General features: G+C 38.2%; 1 protein-coding gene across 1 annotated transcript in view; it reads left to right on the top strand.

Annotated features, from left to right (window-relative positions):
- Positions 1-862: 862 nt before the first annotated feature.
- Positions 863-19,745, top strand: part of PPP4R3A (protein phosphatase 4 regulatory subunit 3A) — a 40,792-nt gene continuing 21,909 nt past the window's right edge. The window contains exons 1-3 of the mRNA XM_039712621.1: positions 863-1,041; positions 8,310-8,365; positions 18,448-18,546. Of these exons, the coding sequence (XP_039568555.1) occupies positions 900-1,041; positions 8,310-8,365; positions 18,448-18,546 (297 nt within the window). The 5' untranslated portion in view covers positions 863-899. The remainder of the gene's footprint in view (positions 1,042-8,309; positions 8,366-18,447; positions 18,547-19,745) is intronic.

A 19,745-nucleotide genomic window follows, 5' to 3' on the forward strand; every position in this document is an offset into this window, starting at 1 on the left:
TTCTCTGCTGGCCTGGCCGCCGAACGACTGGAAGCGTAGCCACGTCGCAAGGCGCGCTGGGGAGTCGGGACTGAGCCGCCGCAGCACCGGGAGGAGGAGGAGGAGGAGGAGGAAGAAGAACATGGCGGCGGAGTCAGGCTGGGAGTGAAGCCGCCGCCTGCGACCGGAGCCCATGGGGAAGACGGGGCGCTGAGCTCGGCTGGCCGTTCACCCTGTCGCTGGACGGGCAGTATCTGCAGGCCGCGGGCAGCCCGGGCGGGAAGGAGGGCGGCTCCTCGGAGCCCCGCGCTGACGGACGGCGGAGCGAGGGGCTTCGGGCCTGGGCAGCTGCTGCACAATAGAGCCGGGCTACAGGCCGGGGCGAGCGGCCCCTCTCCCGCCTGCCTCCCTTCCTCTGAATCCCTCCGGCCTCACCAGCTTCCCCCCTGTTTTCCTCGGCAGGGCTCCGGCTTCCAGGAACGCTTGCTCCTGTCACGCTGGGCCGGCTGCAGTCCGCCGCCGCTTCCACTACCGTGGATCCCCTTCTTCTCCGGGATCCCTTCTTCACCGCCTCTCCTGCCTGCCCTTCGCCCTGCAAAGAGCCTCTCTCCTCTCTGCGGCTCTCCCTGCCTAGGCTTACTCGCCTTTTGTGCAGCGTCTGACTGTACCTGAAGGAGCAGCTCCCCTTTTCACATCTTCACCTCTTGTTTCTCCCTCTTCCCCAATCCTGCTACCCTCGGTTATGAGGATCCCGTTGGGACACTGAAGAGGAGTAAGAACAGCTTGTTTGCTGTGCCCGTGTGGGGCTGCTGCCTTCCTTCCCGCTCCCCTCCGCTGAGGGGGGCCTGGCCCCCGAGCAGCCTTGTGCTCCTCCAGCGATCGCCGGCCCGAGTGGTGGCTGCGGTGTGGCAGGCGGCAGGATGACGGACACCCGGCGGAGGGTGAAGGTTTACACGCTAAATGAGGACCGCCAGTGGGATGATCGAGGCACAGGGCATGTGTCCTCTTGCTACGTGGAGAGGCTCAAGGGCATGTCCCTGCTAGTCAGGGCAGAGAGTGATGGTAAGTGTGCGCTGCTGAAGGTACAGTCTTTCCTCGTCCTACCCAGAAAAGGAACTGGGTGTTGCTTTGTGTCTGTTGCGTTAATGTTTTGCTGCATAATTCAAATGGTGTTCCTAAAAGCAAGTAAGCGCTAACCAGGGTTCATTCGTGCTAGGCCAAGTGAAAGAAACAGAAGATTGCCATCAAGTGCAAGCATGGTAGGCACTTAGCGAACACACAGTGTTGCATGCAAAATGTGTTCGAGTCTCGTCGCAGATCTTGCATGGGTTTGGATATCTACTGGTCTGGTTTCAAAACGGATCACTGGATCTTTCTGGAAGCGATCCCCTCATGAAAGTTGTTCAAAACTTAGGTTTTGATTTTTAGTATTTGTTTTTAGAAGATCGTTGGATGGCTAACACCCTTCTGTTTCCACCTGCCGTTTTCTTTGGTAGTTTTAGACTTATGTAAGACATTCTAACAGCTATCAACGGTTTCCAAAGTACAGTTATGGTAGTAAGGACAATGCAATGGACAGAACAGCATTTTCTGAGATGCCTTTTTTTTTTAATGAAGTGGGAGTACTCAGCCTTTCAGCAGTTCTAGGTCTTCCTGAAAATAAATTTAAAATGATGGGTTATCAACTTCTTTCACGGTTTCTGGCAGCATATGTCAGTAGTATATGTTAAGTGGTAATATCTAGCCCTCTAGCTGTGTGTTTGGGCTAGTCTTGACTATTGGTCAAGTGAGTTCATGACTGCTGTGATCAGAGATTTTAAAATGTGTACATCACAGTATTAGCCTTGTACCATTCTGCTTTTAAAATCTGTCAGTGCATGATTTACTACTTCATTAGATGTATAGCTACTGTATTTAGTAACTTGAAGATCTAGTTGTAGCTTTTGACTGTCAACAGACCTTGTAATTTTATTTATTAAGATTTTTTATTGCAGGAAGTAGGATGAGAAGCAACTTGAGAATCATTAATCCTTACTTTTTGGGAAAGTTATGATAAACTGTACAATGTGTAATCCCTACAGCAAAGATCATAAACTGATATGGAAGAATCAGTCATCTAAGGAGGATTTTGGTAATTGAGCTTCTGATAAGCCCCCGGAGACATCTTGTAGTTTTTTGAGTATACTTTGAAAGGTTAAACTGACACCTGATGTTTATTTATTTTACAGTGAGAAAGATGCATTTAAATCTTGAGCAGCTTCATATTGCAAGAGAAAACATTCAAAATGGAAACAGATTTAGTTTAATTTCAACATGAGGAGAGAATTAATGAAATTATCACTAAATCTTTTGGCTAATTTTTCCAGTATGTTTTGTTGTAGATACTGTCCTGGCTGTTGGGGGCATGATTAAAAACTGTTATGTCTCCTATATATTAAAAATTTTCTGTTCTTTTAAAAATTCTTTTTAGAAAAGAAATCGAAAGAACTGCAGTTCCTAACCTCCTTATGAAGAGAAAGCTCATTAAAATTGAAACGCATTTATTAACTTTCAGTGGGGTATATGTGCTTCAGACTGAGCTGGACTTGTACTGGACAAGTGTTCCCAGCTCACTTGTAAATAAGTGAATGTCTGTAAGAAGGAAGATGCAAATTGGTATTAAAAACTAAAGTTAAGTCATTGCTTTATCTGGCATAGCTAAGATACTCTAATCAAAGCAGGAACTGTCTCAAACTTACCAATTGCACCTCATACACAGGTATTTATTTGGTAGGATATACACTTTAGACCTCTATCAAGCTGCATACTTTCTACTTCAAAATATTGAACAATACACAGTTAAAATTCTTAATATAGTAGCTAGTATCAGTCCTGGGTAAATGTGTACTCTATTAATAGGCTAGTTTTCCTAACTTGCTTGTGTAGATACCTCATAAAATTTGATTTATATCTTGTTTACTTCCACTGTCTGTTGTTTGTGGGCTAATTTTGAGGGCAAATAGTCATTTTTACATGTGAGCAAATGATTTGGAAAAAGGTAATGCCATACCTCTGGTTTATATACTGTGCAATTTGTGTTTCCTTGCATGCTTTTTTAAATAAATAAAATAGTTGACTGTGATTTTTAGCTTTTTCCCAGTTAACAAAGACATACAAGTAGTATGAACTGAGTAGTAGAACTGACCTGTACACCATTTGTCTCCATGTTTCCATTGCATCCTTGTATTGTCTTTCTTTGTCAGCTCCTCCTCTTTCCACAATGAAACTTCTTCCTTCCTGCATTTCTAAAGCAGCTTTTGCTAGCCTTTGAGCTGAGATTCATCCTGTGCACACTGGCATATTCTTACTGCCTTACTCCAGGAAGCTGACAGCAAACCTCGGGATCTGCCTGAAGGTGAAGGCTCCATTTCCTGAGTGGGGAGGTCCTGGGGATATGAGCAGTAGTTCCTTGTGTGTGTGGGAAATTCCCACTCCTGTTAAAGGGCACAGATCAACAGCAGAATTACCAGTGGTTTCCTTGGCTGACCATGTGGGCTAGCATGGGTTTTGCAGCTGTGACTTGGTGTAGTAGGCTGCTTTACAAGAGGTTGAGGTTTTATAGTAGTCAGGGTGTTCAGATAAGGGAAATACAATCAGTATGCCACATCCAATGTAAGCTGTTCATTTGGAATTGGAGTAATAAGAATTGAGTAAGAGGGGTTTTTATCTGTAGGAGTGGTTTTTTAACTTGTGCTGGTGTTTAACACCATCATAAAAGAAAATAATTTAGAGTAGATGAGTGAGTTGTGTTGCTAGCTGGCTGCATGTCTAATGTTGCCAGGCACTAAACTGTTAAGAGTCATTGCAGACAATCTGGAATAATAAATTTTAGAACAGAAATACCATAAACTGCTTTCATGTCAGGTATATTACACTTTGAAGCATGAAACTGTAATTTTTTTACACTATAATAGCTATTCACTTTTTATTTAAAACCCTGAAAAGTTTCTCTGTGTGGTTCCTAGTTGTAATGAATTCTACTTGAATTGCAGCTGAGCAAGAGTGAAATATTTTCTTAGAAATTGTTACCTACCATGTGAGTCTGTGTGTAATCAGAAGTTTTTGATTTCTCACCCATTTCTGACATGGTGTTTTAGGCTACTGTGGCCGACCTTATTCTTAAGATGTCTTTGTGCTTCTTGGGGTTTACTGCATGGTTTCAGATCACCTTGTTTTCATTCTGAGACTAGATGACTGAAGTGACCTCCAAAGTGAACATTTCTGTTCTAGTAATTTGTGTTAATTTGAAAGCTTAAACCTTTAATCAAACTTACTGGTCCTGTATCTAAAGTTTTTGACAAGTGAAAGTTAACCCCTCCATTGTAGGCCGTTTATGTGAACTCTCATTATCATTCAGAAGTTGTTATTTGCTGCTTCTGAAGTCCATTAATGACTTCTGCCACAGGGCAAGGACCTATCCTTGCTGTTTCTGTTTTTGTGAACTCTCATTTTCATTCAGAAGTTATTTGCTGCTTCTGAAGTCCATTAATGACTTCTGCCACAGGGCAAGGACCTATCCTTGCTGTTTCTGTAGTGCAGGTATCAGTATACCTGTACAGCTGTCAGGCTTAGATTAAACTTGGCTTAAGTTTTTTTTTACCTTGTTTAAACTCAAGGGACTGATTTTATTGACTTGTTTTTAGGTAAGCAACGCAGTATTTATTTTAGATCAAAATGAAAAAAAGCATGGGGGAAGATGACTTGGGGTTTTTTTGTTTCTTTTCTCCCTTTTCCTTCATATTTATTTGTTCATCCAGAAGCATCTTAGACTCAGGAATATTCTCTTGGAATTGCAGAACACTTTCTTGGGCCTCAGTTTGAGCTGTTTGAGTTTCTGAGAATCAGTTTCTGTGATTGGGCTGCAGCAGAACTGATTGCAGAACTTAAACCTCTGTGTGCATCTTGCAAGAAGCAGCTCTTGAATTGAAACTTTCATTTGAATGTGAACAGGTTTATACTGGTGAGGGGTAAGGAGAGGCACTTTGTTTTCCTGCTTTTGAGGAAGACTCCATGTAACAGTTTGGTGGGAGAGCAGCACTGTGCCACATTAACTGGTCTCTTCCATTTGCATATTTATAAACAGAGCTGCAGATTTGCTGTGTAAGACTGCTGAATTGGGATATTTGATGTCTCTAAATATAATTGAAAATAGCATTGAATATCTGTATGTAATAATTTCTTTTGAGCAAGTCTTTCCCTATACACACATTCCTTCTGCAGCACAGAATGATGTTTTCTACTAACAAAACCCCCAGCTGTGCTGTATTGCATTACAGGGACAGGTAATAGAATTCTGCAAGTCAGTTTTCTTCTTTATAGGTGGTTTCAGATTTTTTTTTTGGCTTCAGTATTTTGCAGTTACCTTTATAAATTAATTCACGGTTGTAATTTAAAAAAAAACTAGATCTGGATAATTTTGGAGCATTTACTAAAACCACAGTGTGCATTAAGGTGAGTTTTCAGCTCTTACCTAACTTTGAATAGAGTTATTGGGTCAATGAAGATGAATGGGTGTATTTTTATTTTTATGTTGGTGTATTCAGACTGGATAGTCTTAACATTTTCTAGGATAGTACAAATGGAAAAATGCCTACATAGAAAGTAATACCTATGACAAAAACTTCTCAAACAAGTGATAATGACTTTGAAAGGAAGTTTGTGGTCTGTTATATTTCTATAAACTTTTTCTAAAGAATATATCTGTGTTTCAGATGTCTGTTACTACTGCCTGCTGTCCACATGCAAGTAACAAAGGCTTAGCATTGCCATTACCAGGAGGGGGCCTGATCCTGTAAAATTTAGTATATGAAATAAACTCACTGAACTGTAGATTAGTCACTGATCTTTGACTTGTTGAACCTTTTTTGGGGAAATTATTGTGCAAGTGGAGCATCATATTCTCCAGAAGGATAGATTTGGGACAGTTATTAGTTATAGAGCACAATTTAACTTTCATTATATTTCTATCACCAGATCAATATTTTTCTAGTTATTGTCCAAAATGGTGAAGAATAAGTTGAATCATGTGGTAGTGAGAAGCAATTCAATCCTTAAAAAGCTTGATTTGTCTTTCTTGCAAGCATCAGATTTAGGAGAGGAAATGCTCTTTTTTGATAAGTCTAGTAAAGAAGTCATTCTCCATTGTCTGCTTCTAGCTTAGAGAATGAAGTGTCTGCATTCAGTTGTTTTCAATTTTTAAAAATAATATTTTGTCAAACATGACATTTAAGTTATGTATGATATTATTCTAATGTTGGAATTTAGATCTGTGTTCAGCCATTAAAATATGATGTTGAAATTATCAATTACTTTTGATTCCTGGAAGATTCTATGTCATACTTGCTGGTATTAAATATTTCTAGACAGTAAAGGCTTTCTAGAAGTTTGTCTACCAATTTAATAGCACAAATAATATTCTAAGTCTTCATGTATTAGAAGCTGGGACTTCAAAAGCATGATTGACTCTGTGTGTCTGATGATTGTAAAAAGGAAATGCTGGGTTTAGATATTCTTTAGGCAAACCCTAATTTCAAAGCTTGAGACTATGGCCAAAGTATGAGGAATTTATTGGATGCATCTGTAAACTTCACCTTAGATGTTTTCCTTCTCTGTCCTGCTCTATGGTTTGTGATTACTTTTTTCTTTAGTTATGCACTTTACACTTAAGCAAATAAGCTGCTTTGGTAACAGAGCTGATGTGTGTCAGAAAACTGGAAAAACTGAAAAAAAAACTGAATAGCATATTCAAGCTGAATAGCATATTTGGGCTTGGGGCAAGAGAGCTTTTCCTGTGTGTCTTGTTTTCCCTTGAAGGGGTATTTATTTCAGTTTTGTTGTCGAATTGTATTGGGTGTGTAAACAGCTTTTACTCGCAGAGCAGTTGAGACAGGGTGATAGCTTCTCAAGCCAACTTCATTAGTGAAAGCTGCCTCTTGCAGAACAACAGACTTAGAAATTGGGAGTAAGCAGCCTTCACAGGTACATTAATTGGAAAAAAGTACTTAATATGTATGTGATGATCACATACATAGTAAGCTAGTAGATATAAAAATCATTGGTAAAGCTAGTAAGTAGTAACCTTTCTTATCAGACAGCAGAATGTTCTGATATTTCTGTAATTTTTAATATACACCAGTCTTACAGCAAGGCAAGCTCTGTGATCTGAGGTTCTTCAGTCTCTTCCCTCACATTCCCCCAGCCTGACATCTTCACCAGTGTCAGACAGAGGGATCGAGTGTCCCCTCAGCAGTTTTGCCAGTGGCAGCAAGCTGCAGTGGTGTGGTTGACATGCCTGAGGGATAGGATGCCATGCACATGGACCTCCGGAGGTGCAGGGTGCTGCACCTGAGTCAGGGCAGCCCCCTGGTATCAGTCCAGGCTAGGGAATGATCAGGTGGAGAGCAGCCCATATTTTAGTAATATATTTGTCTTAGAACTATAGTGGTGGAACTGAGATGTTAACACTTTTCTTAAAGTTTGGCCATTTCTTAAAGCCTAAATTTAACCAGGTAAGTAAATAGAGAAATGCCACTTTAAAGGGGTGCTTGCAGGCTTACATTTTAATTATATGATTGACAGTGCAAGTTAATTTATCAGTATTTCTTCATGTAAGCTAAGTGAAGCTCTGCAGATAGGTAAGTTTAAGTCATGCACTGGCACTAGTGCAGCTGAGTAGCAAGGTGGATGAGGAAAGTGATTGGTTCAAGAATAAAATCCATTTAAAAGTTGTTTTTGCATAGATCAATGCTTTGGATTGTTTAAATGTGACACAAGAATGCTGACACACAAAAGCAAGGGAAAGAAGACACAGAATGGAATTGCTGTTCTGTGTCTTACATCAGTAGAACCTGCTGTGAAACCATTGTTCCTGAGTTTGTGTGAAGTTTTCTAGTATTAGCAGTCACTACTGTTATACTTACTGTTCTAAGCATTAGTTTCTAGATATGCTTCCCAGGAAAACAAGTGTTTTAGCTAACCTTTAAGAACAAATACCACACAATTAGATTTTTCACACAAAACAACCGTAAGTAATCTCTGGAGTGCAGTAGTGATGTTTTTGGTGTGCTGACTTGCAGACTTTATCATGTCTAAAAAATTTTCTGTAAAAAAGTCATTACTCAGAAAAAGAAAGGTTTAAAATTCAGTCCTCAGAGTATTATTCTGTATTGTGTGAACAGCATCTCTTAAGGGTTAAGGGACTTATTGTTGTTCCAGGAAAGAGTGATCAGAAAATTCACGTGGAGGGTAAAATTTTAGCACACATATAAATAAGTGGAACTTTTTTTTTCTAGGCTCTCTTCTTTTGGAGTCCAAAATTAATCCGAACACTGCGTACCAGAAGCAACAGGTAAATGTACTTTTCTTTTCCTCATGTTTAAAGTTAAAGGCAGGGTCTTAAATGGTATACAGCCAACAGTGTAGCAATATAGTAATTTTTTTTGCCTCTATTGCAAATAATATTTTATGTTCTTGTGCCAGAAATAGGCAAAGTAGTTTGCACCATTTTTGTGCATCACATGGTCATGTGTTATTTCTCTGCATTTTTGGTGAAGTTATACAGATAAAGTGCACTCTGTTTTGCACCAGAAATTGCTTTGGGAGACTCAATCAAAACGTAGTTGGGAAAATCACAAAGTAGCTGAGGTTCCTGAGGGTTATAGTATCTGAAACTTAGTATCATCTGGCTTTTTTCTTCTTTATATTTCAGATGCTTTAACTTTAAATGTATTTTTATTCAGGGAAAGACTGGAAGACTTTAAAGTTATTTACATGTTAACTTTTGTTTGTCTTTTACTTAGAAGGTGGGCATGGGTTACTATTGCTCCAAAGCATTCTGTGTTTGTAAAAGCAGCTTCTCACCTTTAGTTTGCACATTGCTTCGATTATTTAAACCATACATCATGAGCCCCTAAAGAATGCTCCTGAGATGAGTGAGAAGAGAACTGTGTAGACTTTGTACTTTATTTGCTGTGTTTGTTTCACGGATGCTCGGAATTGCCTTTGCAGGTTTAAAAATGCTGGACCAGATTGTATTTTGTTGCCTGTTTGGTCAGCTCAGACTTGTTAAAATCTTGTCAAGTACAGTTAATGTATTAAAACACTCTTGAGTCTTTCACCTTTAATAGTTTATCACAGGCATGGACATACTGTTGTTTTGTTCACAGGCAGTCCCAGTAGTTGTGTCACTGCAGCTGTTTGTAGAATTGTATTTTGACCTGGATGGGGAGAACCAGTATGGGCTAAAAATACCCTTTCTTGAATAATTTTACCTGTATCTGTCTCTTGATATATTCACAGTGCACTGCATGAGCAGCTGATACTGAGCACAACTGATAAGGGCAGTGTGGGTCTGGAGGGTCAATTCCAGGGAGTAAGGACAAGACCAGCAAAAATGTTAAGCAGTCTAAGCTTTAGCTGTAATCCTGACTAGCTTGAGGTCATGGTTCTATGATAAACTTGAGCTTTAAAACTCCTGAAGTGGCACTGAGTATTTCACATCTCTATGACATAAAGTGCTGATCTGGTGTAAGCTTGCTTTGCTGGCTTGAATCGGTTAAAAGAGCACTGGGGGTAAGTTTTGTATCAATAGGCTTTGTGCCACATCAGACATGAAACCTACTTCAAAGAGGCATAAAATTGCAAGATTGGTGCAAACCACCACACGTGCCAGTCAGTATAACAGCATTTCGTGCTCCAGGTCAGACATACATTGTAATCCAGTGCTGCATAAATGGTATTGGTCATTGTGAAAACATGGTTAGAGAAATAAAAATAATTAATATGAATCTGTCCCATTAGGACAGCTCTGTACATTCTCTGGGCTGGAGAAGGAAAAGTGCTGTTTTTAAAGCTTTCAAAAGCTGCATAGACAGAAATTTATATTTGTAGATAGATTTAACCAAACCATTTTCTAATATAAATTGAATATGGGGCTCCACTCTGAGCCTTAGAAATACCAAATGTTTCTTGGTCCGTGTATTAAATCTGCTCTGTAGCCTGTTTTCTTTCATGTGAGGCCTACTTATCCTTTCCCTTAGTAAAAGGCAAGTTGAGAGTTTAAACCTGATTCCATATGAGCTAAGCTTGGAGCTTAGCAGCTGAAAGAATAGGTTTTTTCCCAGCTCTGCTCCTAGAACTCTGAACGGCTTAAACTTACTAAACCACAAGAAATCAGCTTGGTACTTTAAATCCATTTTCAAAAACTGGTAACTCTCTATGCTGGCAGAACTGAAGATCCATTTGTGGAACTGAGATGGAAGAGTGAGTGAGATCTTTCTTTTTGACTGCAGAAGGTCACTTAGGTCACCTCACTACTAGTGAAATTGCAGCCCAAAATAAGACTTGCTTTTGAGCTTGCCTGCTGTTGTTAGTTGCACATAGAAAATTTCAAGAAAAATCTCCCAGAAATCTAAGACTTTAAACTTCAAAGTAGCTGTGTAGTGTTATGATCTTACCAGACTTTTATCTCAGAATTTTGTTGTGAGGATGAACCTATTTTAAGGGGTACATAGCAGCATCCATTTCTGCTGTGACACAGCCTGCAGCTTGTGGACACTTTGAATATCTAATGGAATAAATGCATGGGTTCTGACTTTTGACTGGGCTGACATGAGGTTTGTGGGAAGAAACAGTCTTATTGGACTGACTGAAGCAGGCTGTGGTTGGAAGCAAGGAGAAATAATGTGTACTAAGCTCTTGGGAACCTTGCTATGCCTATTGCTTTGGATTCTTCAATAAAAGAAGCCTATAGATACCTTTGTGGTAAACAGTGAAGTCCTTCCACTGGTGAAAGAGCCTTCTGCCTGTGCTGATCTGTTAGTGCTAGTGTGAAGTAGATGCTCTTGTTAGTTGTTGATATCACAAATTATGCAATCTCATGGTTTTCATACGTGTGTTTCAGTAACTGCATAGCTTAGATAATTATTTATCAAAATACTAGTGCGACGACCCGAGGACAAGTTTTTGCCTTGCTGCCTCTGTTCTCTTGGAAAATAAAGCCAACAAAACCAATCAAACCACCAAAAAAAAAAAAGAACCCAACAAAAGCTGTGAAGCTGGTATCATACTTGTTAGTATGATTTTGTCCCAATTGTCTGCTTTATATTTCTTGGTGTTGAGTGTTGAAAGCAGTGACTGCCCTTTGTGGTGGTAAATACAACTTTCTGCCTTTGGAGAGAAAGATTACTTGTGAGATCTTGAGTCCTGCTCAGGGACTCATTTTTCATACGTCAACCTGAGATACTTGAGTTTGCACAATCTACTTCTCAGTCTTCCCAGACTTACATGCCATCTGGAGTTTGAAATAATTCATTAAAGCATGAAATTCATAGACAATCTTTTGACTACCTTTTCAGTAGTCAAATTAATTGGTCTGTCACAATGAAAAGCTGTTTTCTGCTATGTTCAAAAAGAAAGATGGGTGTATGTATCTGATTCTGCAGGACAGAATTCCTACCAGTGGAAGTTCATTGATGCTCTCAACCATGCACCTCCTGGCAAACTCGTCACTGTTTATAGTAGAACTAGAAGAAAGTAAGCCATATGAGGAAAAAAAGCTACAAAGAAAACAACTTGAGAAACTAATGTCCTGTGGCTCCAAAAAAGCACTTAAAATTTCTTATGTTAAAGTACTATTTGTAGGCAGAAACTTCTTCAGAAAAAGCAAAATTTGCACAGTACAGTAACATGAGCACCTGATTTGCATTCTTGTTTACAGCTCTGTGTTAAGTTTTGGCATTTTTATTTTAAAATGTTACAATAATGGTCCTGTAACTTTACCATGGAATATTACTGGATTTAATTACTGGGTAAGTAGTTAAAAGCAAATTTTGCTTAGTAGGTGGAATTTCATTATACAAAGCATTGCTGGGTCACACATGGAATACTTAGTTTTTTCTTATGTTGTTGGTTGTTTTCTTAATATTCTAGTAAAGGGGGGCTTTAAGGCATTGAAATTTCAGAATGCTAATGACAAAGATGCTGTTTTTAAACAAGTGATCCTTGTTCAGGAAATGAATAATTGCTCTGATATATTAGGACAACGCTATTTCCTACAGCAGCCCTAAATGATTAAAGCCCCTCTATACACATAGCATTTACCTAGGGAGTAACCTGATACAAATGTGGATGGGGTAGAGCTTTTTAGTATATGTTGGCAATGCTTTAAAAATAGAACAGTAAAGACTTTTATCCTCAGCTTTTTTAGATGCATCCATGTGCATCCTATAACACAGTGATGAAATATGTATTGCATCCCTTTCTGTGCCTGATACAAAGAAGACTTGAGTTATTTACAGCTTCCTACAGAGTCTTGCCTCTGCCCTAGAGGTGTCTTGTGTCCTTTGCTTTTGCAGTCTCTTCCAGTTCCTCACTGGAATAAAAAGCTAAAATTCATCCAGAGTACTGTCTACTAGCTATGTATCGTGAAGGTGGCCATCCTTGAATAAAGGGGAACAGACTTGTCAATAAAAAAGCCAAGGTTTGAAACTATCCAAAAGGGCACTGACCAAATGCTCAGAGATGAACTTCATACCCTTGCTGTCATGACAAGCAAGCCAACAGTGAAACTATTCCAATAAAATTTGTGCATATTGTAGCTAAGATAGTAGTAAGGAAGAGTGTGTGGCTTTGTGGAGTGAGGGGATAAACAAGGGGAAGGGTGGGCTGCTCTTGGGTTTGAGGTGGGGTTCATCTATATTAAATTAACATAGGTTTCTTTTCCTTAATTTCTGTTTTCCTGTGTATTCTGATTTTTCTGCTTTTGCTGAGTTTCCTGGCTTAGGGACAAATCTGGGAAGAAACTTCCAAAGGGGTCTCTCTAGAAAGCTGATTCAAGTGGCCTCTCTCCCAACTGATTTGAGAAAAGATTTCCTTGGTGAAATATGGGGAAAACCCCTTTATTTAACAGGCAAAGTATTCCCAAGCATAAAAAAATGAATAATATTAAACAATAAAACCTCTCGCTGTTCTGCAAAGATGGCAAATTCAGGAAGTCCCTGTCGTGGGGTGTAGCTTGTCTTGCTCAGTCTGTTATCAGTCCCTCCTGTGCAGGAAAATGCCATGGCCTGGGCCCTGGTGGGCCACAGGTGTGAGCTCACAGTGTTCTTCTGGGTTTTCAGTCCAGAGCAGGGCCCATCAGTTCCAAGAAAAAGAAAAGCCGCAGTCTGGGGAACATCTCCACCTCAGCTAGCTGAAAACTAACTGAAAAGCAAAAGAGTTCTCTGCTGCTTCTCTGTGCTGCAGCCAACACAGTCTGTGAGAGAGAGAAGCTGAAGCTCTTACCTCTGTTTTGAATACAACCACCTCAGACATTCCAGCGTTTCTCCTTCTTCCCCCCTTTGTTCTCAGATCTAGTTTAAGGGTGCAAAACTTAATCCTGGGTTAAACAGACAAATGAAGATACAATTCAGCATCATAAAGTCACCCCAGGACACTGAGTATGGCCAGTTAAGTCAAGTTTCTGCTGCAGAACTAATAAACTGATTTTATCCCATGTGATTCATGGGAATACAGCTATGAAATCACTAACTGAGAAGTTGTGTATGACTGCTGAGCTTTCACAGAAGCTAGTAGAACACAATCTGAGTATGCCTTTGACATGCTTCTGAGTTTATTGAATAAATTGTATGTCCAGATAACCAGCCTCTAGGTGAAAAAGTGCATGAGACCAGTGCAGAATTGAAACTTTATATTACATTACTTGGGTGGGTTTTTTTAGCTTGAAGATTCTGCCACAACCTACCACATTAACTCTATATTTTACTTTAAAAGTCTGGTTAGTACACATAGTTTATTTCATAAAGGGAAACCTGAAATTATGAAGCTGTACTTTTAATTGGAAGTATTTAGATACCAAGATGCTGAAAGGTGGGTTGGCATGTCCAGGGAAGTGTCTGTGACTGTAAACAATCAAAGAAATTAGATGAGGAACTAGCAATCAGGCAGTCCTGAGGGGAAGAGATGGCCTGGCTGTGTTGAACCTTGTGTGGCCAGGAAAGTGTCTTAAGCCTGAACCATGTGAGGGATAATAGGAAGAGGTTAATTTGCTTTTTAAGGCTAAAAGCAAGAATTTATGGAATACTTACTGAATTTAAGGCATCACTCCTTCTTGAGTGTAGATTAAATCTCAGAGCTGCAAAGAGAATGTTTTGGAGCTATGGAGAAGACTTGTCCCTGGACATGAACAGTAGCGAGAGTCCATTGTCAAACAGTAGCAGTTTTGTTAGTTTGATCATAGCAGAGTCAGATCCTGAATACTAGTTGCTCTGAAATAGTTCATGATGAAGTCTCAAAGCTTGCTCTGGAGATTTGTGTGAGTGCTGTACAAGACACCTACTAATAAGCTGCCTAGTAGTTAAATAAAACTGATTTAATGTCTAGTAAAAGTTGACCTTTATTAAGTGCTGTGGCAAGAACTTTAGACTGATAGTATGTATCAAGAACTTTTTACTCTTGAGGTAAGTCAGAAGACTTTTGGCAATAGTTTCAAAAAAAATAAAAAGTCATAGGGTAAATAGTAAACCCTATCCTTCTTCAGTGCAATTGCCACTGTTTCCTGGGTTACACTATTGCAGGTTAGCTTTTGAGGCATGATGTCTCAAATAAAACTGTAACACATGGCAGTGAGAACCTCTGACTAACCAGAACTTGCTTCATGTGGGCTCGATGCAGCCAGCAGAGAGAGAAGCAGCACAATTGTATTCCCAGTTTTTGACTCGGGCTGTGCCCTTACAAGAACTAGAGTGTACAAAGCTATCCTCCACCCATAGAAATGATTGTTACCTCTTTATGGGAATGTTAAGTACATGGGCCTCCTAAAAGGAGGCCATGCTCAGAACTTCTGGTTAAATTTTAAAATTTCCCATTTTATGTGCACAGTCATAATGAGCACTATTGTAAGAGACAACAAATTCATGTAAATGGTCCTAAGAAGACAGCAGATTTTATATGGGCTAAGATAGTGATGACATCTCCAACTGGCACTACTGCCAAGATTTTTTGTGCAAAGCAGCAAATGATTGTTCAATCTTTGAGTAAGATCATGAACTCTACATAAATAGCTCCTGAATATCACCCTATTTTAAAAAGATCTTGCCAAGAACTGTGATGCATCTTGAAAATAAGAGGAGCTACAATGCTGAAGTTGTCACAGAGAACTCAGTATAAGATCCTTCAATAATAAAACCTTTGTCCAGGTTTGTGACAGTTAACACAGTGTAGCTATGATTTAATACAGCTGTTTCATATTTTAATTCTTTACAAATAACGAGATAAAAGCAATTTTTAGATGTTTTAATTATCCCATCCAGTTCCTTGTGTGTAGATGTTTATATTTTTTATGAAATGCAACAGAGGATGTGTCTTTGCTCTGTCAGAGCCAGAACTGCTATTGTGAATCAAATGGAATTGAAGATTTTATGTTCATCAAGATGTAATGTGTAAGACTTATCTCCTTACCTCTCTAACCAATAACCACTATTACTAAGCATATTTATCCTTACTCCTGTTTTCTCTTTGAATGGAGGAGGCAGTACTAAGAATTTTCAGTTGCTTTCTGGAAGTTTCAAGAAGTAATATTTGACATTTGGATGCAACAGATACTCCAATTCCATAGCTGAGACATCCAGAGTAGTTAGTGGACTCAATTTACACTGAGGAAATGTCAGATCAAGCATGTACAAGGATTTCTTTCAATAAAATAAACATAAAGTAGACTGTTGTTGATGTGTTGTTTTATCCTTAACTCCATCTAGAATTTCCTTCAGTCATTTCTTCATACATGTACAGCTCTTGTGCTGTTCTTTTTTATGGTTATAATCTTTGTAGGATTACAAAATGAAATTATAGTCACAACTGTCTGCATTTAACAGTGAATTTAAAGTTAGACAAAACTTTAAATAAAAACTTTCTGTATATTGCATAACAGAGTGAAATGCTTTTTGTTTCATGTTCTCATTTTAAAAGCCTTTTGATTCAAGAAAGGTTGTACAAACTAATACAGTTTGCTAAAGATCCAGAGAGTAGCAATTGGTAGATTTCTGTTGAGGAACCATAATATATGAAACCCTTCTGTGCTAAGACAACAGATGCTAATCATTTCAAATTTTAGTGTTGGCAATTGGAAAACACTTTTCTAATACTGATAAGACAAACTGGAGGATGATTGTTCTGCTGCTCAAATGATTTCTTTAAGCAATTTTTTGTTTTGTTTTCCAAAGAAGAAATAACTAAAAAAAATCAGACCTAACAAAAATCAGACTCTGTGGAGGTGTGAATTTCATGTTTAGTAGTAGGTGATCTTGTTAAAGGGAAAAATTGCTGTGCTATGGCCAAGTAAACTTTGCTACATCTGTGACCCTAATTTTCAAAAGCAGGTTTAACTTTGTCTTCTCTTTTATTTTTCTCTGCCTGCCGTCCTTTGTCTTGATCTGTTGCTGGATTTTATTCAGAGACTTAGAGCTTTTGTTTATTGAACTTAAGCAGTTAATGTAAATAGCACTGCCCATAATAGTGTACTTTTAGTCATTTCCCTGTTTGTTGTGTTCTTCATCAAGAAGAAAATACATTTTGGGCTTTTGGAAATGACTTAATTAGAAATCTAACCACTTTGACCTGGATGGAAATGTAATTTGATGGGAATGTTGCAAGTTCTGCTAGGGTCTACTTAAAATTTGGTGTTAGGGTTGCTTGGGTTTTTTTTAATTAAATAAGCTCAGTGTGAAGCTAAAGAGAGAGTGGCCTTGAAAATTACTGCAGTAGAAATACAGTTGGAGACATAAATGTATTGGAATTTGAACCTCATACCTACACTTAACATGCAGTAAGGTGCATACTGTTTTTTAAAGATGATAAAGAGAAAAAAATTTTTTTTGGACCTTCACTTTTCAGATTTTTGCAAACTAATTTTTTTTTCTCTGTTGAAATCAGCAGTACCGGGTGCTGTCAATCTGTTATTACCAGAGAATTTGCTCCATGACCTATCTTGTAGAGAATAAACTATTAATTATGATTTTTTTCTTCCTTTTGTATTTTGGAGGTGGTCTTCCTAAATCCCTTTCTTCTGTGTACCACCTCTTCCTCAACCCTTTGGAAAAGGAAAAGGTAAACTATTTGCCATTTACAAAGTAAAGCCATTAGTGCCTCTGAAGCAGTATAGCTGCTCTGGTAATGGCAAATTGATTATATTGTATTGCTTGACAATCCCATTGGAGCTGGCTGATTGTGCTGTTTGGATTACAGTTGAGTTTAAGGTGTTTTCTAGTAAGTGCATATCAAAATCTAAATGTAAGGTTTCTTTTTATTGTCAGTATTCATTTTAATATCACTCTTAGCAAAATCTGTTCTTAATGAAGAAGAAATTCTCATGTCTCTTGTCCTAGTGAGTGAATGCATGGTTTAGCACTTGGCTGAAATAATGCAGTTTCATGGAGCTATGTGTATTTACTGTGGCTATATTTCAGCTGTTACAGGAAGACAAAACACTAACAATAAAACTCAATTCAATACATGAAGACAAGGCTGATTTTATTTTCTTCTTTTATTAATTGAGTTTTATTTTCTATTTAGTTATTCTTAGAGTTATTTAGTAGATTCTCTTTAAACTACTTCATCAAATACCTTGTCAGTGTGTGACATTGCTGTTTGCTGTACAGCTTCCACTTTCATGTATTGGTTTTGCATGCAATATGAGGGCTCTGATAAACTCTTGAACTATCCTAGTAAGTTGATGAGAGCTTCAGTGTCTAGGAAGTGAACATAGCTAAACGTGGTTTCAAGTAGTTTCTAGAAGTCTAGGGCAAAACTTCCTTCCAGAATTGTAGTTTGGAATAAATGAAACTCTCACGTGTGGTTCAGTGTAGTGGGTGCCTGTGGTCCCAGGCTGTGAACTGTGGTGTTTCTCCTCTTTAAAGTTTGTAGCCATCTTGGGACTAGCTTTTAAACAGCTGTTCTGTGCATTAAGAGTGTCTTCTGGGGCCTACAAAAATGAAAAAAAATATTGTAACTTTCATCCTATAGAAAAAGTACTGTTTTATGTGGTCCAAATAAAACATTAAAGAACAAGAAACCCCTAACATAAACCCCACAAAGCCTGTTGCTTTTGTTTCTGTATTTTATTAGAGAATACATTGAGGTAGAAGTGCATTTTCTAGGTCAAACTTCTTGATATTTACAACATTACGATCACATAAAATAAGAAAAAAAAACTTTGATATCTTTCTGGAACTACTTCTGATTTATGCAGGAATGTTTTTAATCATATAAACATATAAAAATTTTATGAAGTGTGGTGGTTACATTTGTATATACTGTCCCATCATAATTAGGTGTCAGGCTGCTTTTATTTTAAAATTTTACTCTTTAAACACTATTTAGGTTAATAAAATCACATCTGAAATATGTTGCCTGAAAATACTTTTCCTCTCTTTAAAGGATACCTTGATTGTGTGGTCTGAAGCTGAAAATTATGATTTGGCACTTAGCTTTCAAGAAAAAGCAGGTTGTGATGAAATATGGGAAAAAATATGTCAGGTAAGTTTGATAAATGTAAGATTGAGACAATTTAATTAATCTAAATGTTTGTGTTCAAAACTTACAGGCTGTTCTGAGTTTGAACAATAGTAGATAGAAAGTAAAAACTACTGTTAGCCAGCTCTCCCAAATTTCGCATTTTTCAATTTAAAAACTTTCTCCTTCCTCCAGAAATTTAATACAGACCTAATCTAAGTTTTAGGTACTTTTTTTAGAGCATTTTCAGATCTTTCTACTCAACATAACTTTTTTGATTAATCTGATAGTAGGAGATAGCTCCATCCCTGTATCATCACCTTCAAGATAGTGTTTTAAGAAATCAAACAATGTATACCTAGCATGCATATATTTTAACATATGTTTTATCACTACAACCAGATATCTGTATAGTCATTGAATCAGTGTTGTTTGTGAATAACATTTGTTTGGGTATTAACTATTGACATAAAAGAGTTAAATCAATATATCCACTGATGTTAGTTAGTTTCTCAGTTCTTGTTTGTGTTTTTTCTTTCCCTTCCAAGCATTACAACTTCTCTTAATTCTGTGCTACAATATGTGGGATGTCTCTAAATTACTCTAAATCTCTCTCTGCACTCTTTCTGTTCTTAACAAACATCTAGCTTTCCCCACTCTGTCTTTTGAAGTTTGTTCTTAGTGATTTCAGAAACAAAGCAGAAGAAATCTGGTTTCACAATTACATGTGTATAGATTATTCCTTTGTTTTAAGAATGAGTCTTTTCAGCAGTTTACCACTTATGTAAATAAGTACAGAAACATTTCCAAGACCCTTAGCAGTCAATGGCCCAAAGGCTGGGGACAGAAACAAAGTAGGGAAAGGGGGAAGTTTTGTTCTTAGGAAACACCCAGATAAGAAGCCCAGTTTCCTCACCCTCATGTACAGATCTAGTATTTTTGTAGGAAGCCAGTGTCTTTATATCCTGTTTTGAGGCCATGCTTTGTAATTGTGTCTAGTGTACTTTATAGATCTTAAGCTTCCTCAGTCATTAAAACTTCTTCTAAAAGGAAAGCTTTGATACCATTTATAGAGAAAGTGGTTGCTGCTGTATAAGCAGAACAATATGTGGGGTTTAGCACCATTCTGAGTAGAGGCTTGCTGTTATAAATGAAACATTATTTCTCCCAGGGGTTTTTTGCTGAATTTCAGGATTAAAAACTGCAGCACCTTCTACCGTTCC

Source organism: Passer montanus, unplaced genomic scaffold (assembly GCF_014805655.1).
Source record: "Passer montanus isolate IOZ18808 unplaced genomic scaffold, ASM1480565v1 scaffold27, whole genome shotgun sequence".
In the NCBI taxonomy this organism is placed as follows: Eukaryota; Metazoa; Chordata; class Aves; order Passeriformes; family Passeridae; genus Passer; species Passer montanus.